Source organism: Branchiostoma lanceolatum, chromosome 5 (genome assembly GCF_035083965.1).
Source record: "Branchiostoma lanceolatum isolate klBraLanc5 chromosome 5, klBraLanc5.hap2, whole genome shotgun sequence".
In the NCBI taxonomy this organism is placed as follows: Eukaryota; Metazoa; Chordata; class Leptocardii; order Amphioxiformes; family Branchiostomatidae; genus Branchiostoma; species Branchiostoma lanceolatum.
The window spans coordinates 15,277,280-15,286,274 of record NC_089726.1 but is presented as its reverse complement, the minus strand read 5'-3'; the positions used below and the strand labels follow the sequence as shown (position 1 = coordinate 15,286,274).

Below are 8,995 nucleotides of genomic sequence, written 5' to 3'. Positions count from 1 at the left end.
CATTACTGTAATAAAGTTGATATAAGAAAATATTTGTCCAGACACAATTCTTTCAAATTGAAGGTGCACGTGGCAACCTGATTCCAATTCATATTGTAGTCCAACAAGGTCTGACCTTGCATAAGGTTGTCGATAATGAAATCTTCGAAATAATGAAAAGTGTATGTTAAACTAGAGTTCCACAAACACATTATCTTCGCCAAATAATCAAGGCTTATTATGGATAGTGATTAATATTTACATGCTTATTACCCCCTGCAAATTTGATCATGCACCATACCATTTGGAAGTTATGATGTGGCGAATGAGTCCAGCCTAGATAGGGTTAAAAATCATTTGTTGGTACAGGACTAGTGTATGTGTAGAGTGTGCTGATATATGTTATAGCTGGTCATGAAAATATATGAGTATTTTGATATTATATGGGCCACAAAGGCTCAATATTGGAGTGTTGTAACTTGTAAGTTGAAAGTGATGAAGGAATGGTACAGTCAATATATTTGAATAGAATTAATCTTTATTACCTTCGCGACGAAATTTGTCGTCGAGTAGGTTATTTTTTGATGAATGTCTGTGTGTCTGTTAGTGAACAGGATAAGTCGAGAACGCCTGGATGGTTTGTTGTCGTATTTGGTGTGTCCGTGTGTATGTGGGAAATCTCAAGATGATTAGATTTTGGGTGAAGTACTTTGCATAATTAACGAGAAAAGTGTAAAAATGTGTTAAATTGTATGCTCATACTATGCGTTCTGGTTGCGACGTGTGGGCTGTGTTTTTTCAGGGGATATTGATACGGGTAGATGGGTGCAAAGTTGGTCATGAGGGGTCATGAGGCAGGCAGGAAACGTCAGTTACTGCCAGGGACAAATTGGCTATCAGCCAGCTGTAGGGCAGATACAAGAGATAGACTTGCCCATAGGCAGTAATGCTTTAAAGCACTAAAACAAGGGCTCAGAAAAGGATTCACCTTAATTGCAAGCCCCCAAAATTCTTATGCACCAGAAAGCCACATCTGTCAACTTTATAATCATGCAAAGAAAATAGACAGTTGACCAGCTCGTTCTCTCGTAACAACTGACAGACGAAAACAATCGTCAACTTTGACCTACTCCCAGCCTGGAAGAGTCCACTCTGAGCATGTGAAACCAAACCACAAAGATATCTCCTTACACCAATTAAAAGACTGAAACATACAAATTTTGACCAAACTGGGAAAGCTTAGACCCTACCCGTTCCTTCTAGCCCAAAAGAATCCAAAATTGACCAAAATTTTCAAAAAAAAGGGAGTTTCAAAAGTTTAGTGTGAGGACCCAATTTGTGTTCGCAATTTTTGCACGCCACTGCGCAACTCAACAGTGACGTCAGCCCTGTATTCATTGGTGTGGAATGTGGTTGAGGGAGACAAAAGTTGGATATACACGGCCTTATATGAGTAAGAACAGTCATTAATACAGTGCCACAGCATGGGAATACCGAGCATGTCTGTGTGTCTGTTAGTGAACACGATAAGTCGAGAATTCTTGGAAGGATTGTCTTGGTATTTGGTATGTTGGTAGGTCTCGATGAAACCTGAAAATGATTAGATTTTGGGCCCCCTAGTGGCTTGTTACGGTACTGCAGCGGAACTTCCTGTTATGATATCTCGTGTTGTGGACATGCTATGGAACTGATTTTTGAGTGGTAGATAGCTCGTTGGGCAGAGAGTAAGTGGTATAGGTTTGGGCCCCCTAGCAACTTTTTTGGAACTGCAAGGGCAGGTTTTGCTTCAGACTTTGAAAGGGAATAACTCAAGAAGGGCTTGATGGAAGGTCATGATTTTTTGCATGTACATAGCTTGAGCGATGATGTACATGATTGGATACTTATTATGCAAATCAGTAACTAATTTGCATAATTAATGAGGAAAGTTTATACATCCATCAATTTCCATGATAGGACTCGCAAACATGTGACATATGTAACTGAGGAAGAGAGAAATATTAATAGATATCAGCTATGCAAATGAGAACCGCATTTACATAATTAATGAGAAAATACTATAACTCGAGATGGGCTTGATGGATGGTCATGATTTTTGGTATGTAGATAGCTTACGTGATGCTTTGTATGATTGGATGATAATTATGCAAATCAGATTATAATTAATGAGGCAATTTTAAAAACCTGCTGTGTTCCATGATATGACTATTCAAATATGTGACATTTGTAACTGAGGAAGAGAGGAATGTCAATAGATAGAAATTATGCAAATGTAGGCCTAATTTGCATAATTCATGAGAAACTACTATCATTCCATACTAGTAAATAACGGCAATTTCATACTTGTTGCATTTAGAAGTTGTGTGAATGTGAACACCATTGAATCAAATTATGCTAATAAGGAGCTTATTTGCATTATTGATGAAAAATGTTAGCATAACCTTCTTTCATAATCATAACAAGGGGGTTTGGACAACTTATGTTATTTGGGTGAGGAGGATCAACTGGTATGATTTATAAGGAGCTTATTTGCATTATTGATGAAAAATGTTAGCATAACCTTCTTTCATAATCATAACAAGGGGGTTTGGACAACTTATGTTATTTGGGTGAGGAGGATCAACTGGTATGATTTATAAGGAGCTTATTTGCATTATTGATGAAAAATGTTAGCATAACCTTCTTTCATAATCATAACAAGGGGGTTTGGACAACTTATGTTATTTGGGTGAGGAGGATCAACTGGTATGATTTTTGATTGATGAAAAACACTCCTAATACGTCAGTCATAAAGGTCAAAATCATTTGGCGAAGGTATGAGGTCGTAGAACTCTTGTTCCATATCATACACATCTCGAAAGACATAGTACATGTGACTTTTCCGCACCTAGCAGTGGTGCAGTTTTGGTACAGTGTACTCTCCAAGCAGAGGAGTGGGTATGGCTGGACAGTGGTTTTTGACGCATTTTTAGGTGTTTTTGTCAGGCTTTCTATTTTGTCCCCTTTTAGTTATGTAGCGAACCGTATGTTGAACAAAAATGCCTAAACTGAACACGTTAAAAACCAGCTGGACCCACACCTCTGCTTGGAGAATAGTGGGAGTCCCATCTGTTTATCTATTTGACCTACATGTACGTTTATGCAAGGCCATCTGTTTACATGACCTGACACTGTCCCATTATGAAATGCTGTGGGTTAACAAACTTTCTTTATTAATCATGTAAGTTCCGCTGCAGTACCTTAGGTACCCGCTAGAAGGCCCATTATCGAACTTGGCCTTCCTTTCTGTAAACCCTACCCATCCACTAAATATCATACAGATCCACCTACAGCTTCTCGAGTTATGCTGGCGACATACAAATACACATCCACACAAAGCCCGCTGCAGTACCGACGGAAAATGCCAGTGGAACCGTTTTTGAACTTGACCTCCGTTTCTACAACATCTACACACCTGCAAAAAATCATGAAGATCCATCAACGTTTCCGTCACTTTTTTGCCTACATACAAACACACAAAATTAAAAGTCCGTTGCAGTACTGTTGAAAAACGTAAGGTGAACCATTTCCGAAGTTGACTTTCCTTTGCACAACCACTACACACCTACCAAAAATCATAAAGATTCATTGCAGCTTTCTTGAGTTATGCTCCTGACATACATACAGACCCACCCAACAGATTTTTCAACCGAAAACATAATCTTCTCCGAGTACAAGTACTCGTCGAAGATAATTATCTAGGTCTGGGACCGAACTCTCAAAGGTCACCGGGAATTCTGGGAGGTGTGAAATTTGTGAATGGCCAAGTTTCTCTCTCATTTTTGGGAAGTACATTTTTTCCAACGACAATTGTAAACCGAGAGGTCAGAGAATGGTGCCACGTCACTCAGCCTGTCATGACCCAAAATATAACGCGTAAATGCTGTCGGACACTGACCTTTGACACGGTTATGTAGCTGTATAGTACACACGACTCCTGAGTTGTGTTGCCGCAAGTTACCGTCTCCCAGGATCCAACGTATGTCGCTGAAGGACAGTTTTCAAGAGATCATCAGATTTTACTGCTTGTTACCAGCTGGTAAAGGAACATGATAAGAATGATGCAGGCCCTGGGGTTTCTCATGTTTGCATTCATTTTAATCTCTGTGTCATATCACTGTGTACAGCTCGCTAGTAAAGCCTGGGGTCCAGCTCCGCCAAAGGTTGGAATTGGACTGCAGCTAGAGAGAATGGATTCCAGGCTCCGCTGGTCACATATGTAAAGTTCGTTGTATCCAGCGCGATGCCCCCCCCCCCGAACCTTCCTTTGTTGTGGAGGCGACAATCAATCAGACAACCTTTAATTCGTAGTTGGAAGATTAGATTAACAATTACCATGACGCTTTTGCTTTGCTAGTCTCTCATGTTCCATTCCTAGTTCTCTTATTTCAAATTCTTTGGTGGGGACCAAAGAAGCTAACAAAATTCACACCTTTCTTTATTTAGTCACGGTGACCTATCAATCAAAAGGTTGGGCCTAGTGTCGATAGCAGGTCATTCTCAGGTCGGCGTCTAAATGATGAACGTTTTGTTTGCTAAAATACTACTTTTTTTGTTTGCTAAAGTACTACTTTTTTTCTGATGACTACTTTATTCTATCTAGAACCTGTTTCTAACAACACCGAGCTCCAATGAAAACAGTAGGTAATAACAGGATGACAATAGTATCAAAAAGCCTACCATATTAGGTACTGCTATGGAGGCAATTTAAGCTTGTGTGTGACACCGAAGGGCGGTTGAACAAATACAGAGAGTTAGCTTGCCCCACTTTTGCTTTTTTTAGGCTAACCATCCGCATACAGGCGCAACAAAATCTACGAAAACGTGTTTTGCCTTTTTCAGAACAAAATGCCCAACCGCTTGAGTATATTGGCAAAACACACAGGGTAGATTTCAAAGTAACCTGATTTTATCATGCCTATCTATTGTCAATTTACAAATAGTTTTCGGCAAATCAATGCCAGAACAATGTCAACACCAAAATCAGCATTCACGCACAAAACACGACTTCAGAAAGTAACCATAGCCAAACGTACGTTGTTGAATGACGTTAATGATTGAAATATAACTGGCTGTCCATCAATATCTTTCAATGTCATTTCTGATTATCAGATCCTGACATCGAACACTCTACTACTACTACTACTGCTGCTGAAGGATGCCGACTGGTTTGCACTTGTTCCTGGCGGTTGCCGCCATCTTGTCTCAACTTGTCCAAGCTGCCGACATCCTCGTTGCGACAGTGACGTACACCAGCGCCTGGATGGACGTGGCGAAGATTGCCGAAGTCTTGGCCTCCCGAGGACATGTCGTCACTGTGGTGGTTCCTGCTAGTCAGAAGAGCGACCTGATGCGGAAATGGCCGACCTTGCAGTACGAAACATTTGGAGATCCCGAAAAACCACCACCGTTTAAGGAATTCGTAAAGACTGTGCCTGAGCAAATGGTAAGTGCTGCATTTAGAGCTCAGAGTCCATAACTTAACAAAATGTTCAAACGAGTCAACATCAAATGCATTCTTCCAAGAAATTGTAGCCAATCCTGAACAAACATAAAGATGTAAATCAAATGATATCCAATCGTCAATCTTGTTCCAAACCTCCAAGCTTCATTCGACAAGGCATGCAGTATAGTAACAGCCATCTTGTGACAGCATGCATTCTGATGTATTTGTACAACAGGCATTTTCTTCGAATTCAACTGGAACATTAGGCCTCCTGAAACTTCTCAATATCTTCCGTTCTGCCTTGCTGGACCTTAACGAAGAGATTTTGAGTGACAAGCAACTTCTGACGAAACTGAACAACAGCCACTATGACGTAGTCCTGACGTATGCTGGTTTGTCTTGCGGGCCCCTCGTGGCGCAGTACTTGGACCTGCCGCTAGTCTGCACAATGAGGTCTATGCCTACGGGACAAGGTGTGTGCATATTTGTACATGTAGGGCAGGTCACCGATATTCATCATCATGTTGCTCTTCTTATACAATTAGCATTAGGTCCTCCTATTCCTGCACGAGCTGTGAGCAGATAAAAGGTTTACTAACCTGCCGTTTGCCCTGGTTTTTATTCTTCTATCTAAGACGAGTCATTGGTCGCCGTTTCTTTCCACATTGCCGTCGAACCTACTCTCTATCTACACCACCTTTTATTTGCCATTCGAGCGATAGTTTCGGATTTCTTTCATCTATCATTTGAAAGATCCTGACGTATTTAGTCTGCGCTCCTTGGCAATGAGCTAGGGTTGCTGGTCTTCCCCATTTGTTCCTGCTGTAGATTTTCTAAGCCATTTCAAAACTGTCATATTGACTAGTGCATGGCTCATTTGTTCGTATTTTTCAGACGTTCGTGCCACTGGTGTGCCCAATCCTCTTGCTTACGTGCCAACAGCGTCATCAGGGTTGTCTGATCGCATGACATTTCTACAGAGAGTTAAGAACGTGTTGGTTTACTTCGCATTTTCTACTATTGGACAGCTGATCGTCGATAAGAGTTACGACGATCTTGCGAAAAGGTTTGTGCATTTGTTATATTGATATTTGCGCGCATGACACGTTTAATGGGCAGCAACTTCTTCTGTGAGTTGTCCTCACATTGACGTTTCTGTATCAGCTTTGATACTCTACATGTTCATTTGACAAATGTTCTTCAGTTTCACACAAAAAAGTATTTTTCAGGGTGTGAGTGCAGCGCCATTAGTAATACTGTATTTGGGTAAATTCCATTTGTACTTTGGAACCAGTGTTCGTCAGAATTATACCTTTGATGCGTAATAATATAGTATAACGGGAGAAGCCTGTTTCTCCTATCTGGACAGAAATGTGCAAAAAATAAAACAGTACTCAGGAACATTTTTACCACCAACAGAACCATTGGGGACGATTTTACCATATCTGCTGCCCTTGCAAGAACCGACGTGTGGCTCTACCAATCAGATCTCATGTTCGACTTCCCAAAACCCATGATGCCAAATATGGTCAGCATAGCAGGGCACGTGGCTGAGGACGTCAAGGCGCTAAGTGAGGTCAGTGCGTAGAAGAAAAAATGAGTAGCGTTACAGGATATAATCAAATGATGCAAAATACATTCTTTGGTATAAATGTATGAATAATGGTATAGATTAAAAACTTGTTTTATATGGCGACAAAGGTTCAGACATAGGTAATGTATTAACATCCCTTTTCTGATTAGACTAACTGGTATACTTTCCTTTTCGTAACCATATAGGAGATGGAGAAGTTTGTGCAGAGTTCTGGAGATAACGGTGTTGTACTTGTAACGTTCGGCTCCATGGTAGCGGCTATGCCCGCAGTGACAGCTGACATGCTGGCCGCTGCTTTTGCCCGTCTGCCGCAGAAGGTCGTGTGGCGCTACGCTGGGACGCCACCTCCAAGTCTGGGGTCCAACACCAAGACCATGGAGTGGGTGCCTCAAAACGACTTACTAGGTAAATACAGTCAATGCGCTGTGAAAAATGATGTGGAATTCTTGAAGCTTTCAGATTCTACGGCAGGATGTCTTCTTGGCTAGCGACATGTACAATTTAGTGGGGTAGGTTTTTCACGTTGCCTGCAAGCCCTTCAATGGTTATAAAGAATGTATTAAAGAAACCTCAGTGCTTGTATGGTTCGGTGATAGTTAACCATAGTCTATACAGTCAGATATATCAACTACTGTATCTGTTCATCCTGTCACTAACCGTTAGTCTTGCACAACAGCTCATCCAAAGACAAAGGCGTTTGTCTCACATTGTGGTTACAACGGAGTAGCAGAGGCCATGTACCATGGGGTGCCCCTGGTCGGCATGCCGCTGGTGACCGATGCTCATGACAACATCGCCCGGATGGTGGCCCGTGGGATGGCGGTGTCACTGGACATTCACAGTGTGACGTCAGAGGAGGTTTACCAGGCTATCACGTCTGTTATTTCGGATCCTAGGTAGGTGTGAGGTGGAGTGACTTTCGGCAATAGCTTACTCACTTCTTGCGTCTTTGCGCCTTTATGTATGCGTGAAACATTATCCTTCTGAAGTAACTTTAGTTCTTTATAACCAGCTGTGGTGTGTAACGTAATGGGCTGTGCTGAACTTTGTTTCAGGTACAAGGAGAAAGCGGACCAAGTCTCCACGCATCTTCGTGACCAACCACAGTCGCCCATGGAGCGGGCAGTATGGTGGATAGAACACGTCATCAAACATGGCGGCCTCCCCCATCTCAGGTCGAGGGCGATCGAACTTCCGTTCTACCAGTACTACTTGTTAGACGTTATTGCCCTGCTTGTTGCAGTTATATCTGCTATATTATTGTCTTGTTGGAAGTGTTGTTCGTTTGCATATGGCATGTGCAAGAAGGGAAACACCAACACCAAAAAGAAAACCAACTGACTGGTAGGTTTTTGAAGCAGAAGATTCTTTGCAAATATCAATCAAAAGAAAAAGCACAGTCCCCTTTCAAGGATGCCTTTAATCTAAACTGATTATATATATGAAAATACATTTAATTGGAGGAAATAAAGTACCAATCAATGTCGGCACCATCTACTAACATACTGAAGTACATACTGAAATACAGGAGTGATAAAGCATGATGATATAATCTTGCATTATTGTTAACACTCTTTGTGACAATATAATGCTTATGTTAATGTAGAAGCAGATGTTTGGGTGAAATATCGTAACGTTTCTTGACTGTCAGGCCTCTCTGACAGCTACCCGCCCCAACGATATTGTTACTACGACTACGAGTCTGTGTTTTCTAAACCTGTCTTTGATTGTTATGAGGTAGACATGAGTAATGTAAATCTGCTTGTAACTCCTTATCAGCCATTTCGAAAATAAATCGTAATGACGTCAGTCACCAAATAAGCAATTTTTTAAGATACACTACTCGCATTATTAAGAAAGAATCCATGTTTATGTCTTCATTTATTGTTTAGTATATTCGAATTAAAACCGAAATTAAAGGAAGTTTAAAGTTTGAA

The 8,995-nt window shown here is 41.1% G+C and overlaps 1 protein-coding gene across 1 annotated transcript; it reads left to right on the top strand.

Moving 5' to 3' along the window:
• The first annotated feature begins 3,916 nt into the window (after positions 1–3,916).
• LOC136435401 (UDP-glucuronosyltransferase 2B33-like) lies at positions 3,917–8,995 on the top strand. Its single transcript, XM_066428868.1, has 8 exons — positions 3,917–4,057; positions 5,131–5,464; positions 5,700–5,937; positions 6,359–6,530; positions 6,884–7,040; positions 7,244–7,463; positions 7,735–7,954; positions 8,114–8,995. The coding sequence occupies exons 2-8, from the start codon at positions 5,177–5,179 to the stop codon at positions 8,397–8,399; spliced, it is 1,581 nt and encodes a 526-aa protein (XP_066284965.1). The 5' UTR covers positions 3,917–4,057; positions 5,131–5,176; the 3' UTR covers positions 8,400–8,995.

Bases quoted from the DNA above. Each gene is read 5' to 3' on its own strand.
- LOC136435401 (XM_066428868.1), top strand. From the start codon at position 5,177: ATGCCGACTGGTTTGCACTTGTTCCTGGCGGTTGCCGCCATCTTGTCT. The intron at 5,465-5,699 runs GTAAGTGCTGCA...TTTGTACAACAG, and splicing joins AGACTGTGCCTGAGCAAATG to GCATTTTCTTCGAATTCAAC. The intron at 7,464-7,734 runs GTAAATACAGTC...CTTGCACAACAG, and splicing joins GCCTCAAAACGACTTACTAG to CTCATCCAAAGACAAAGGCG.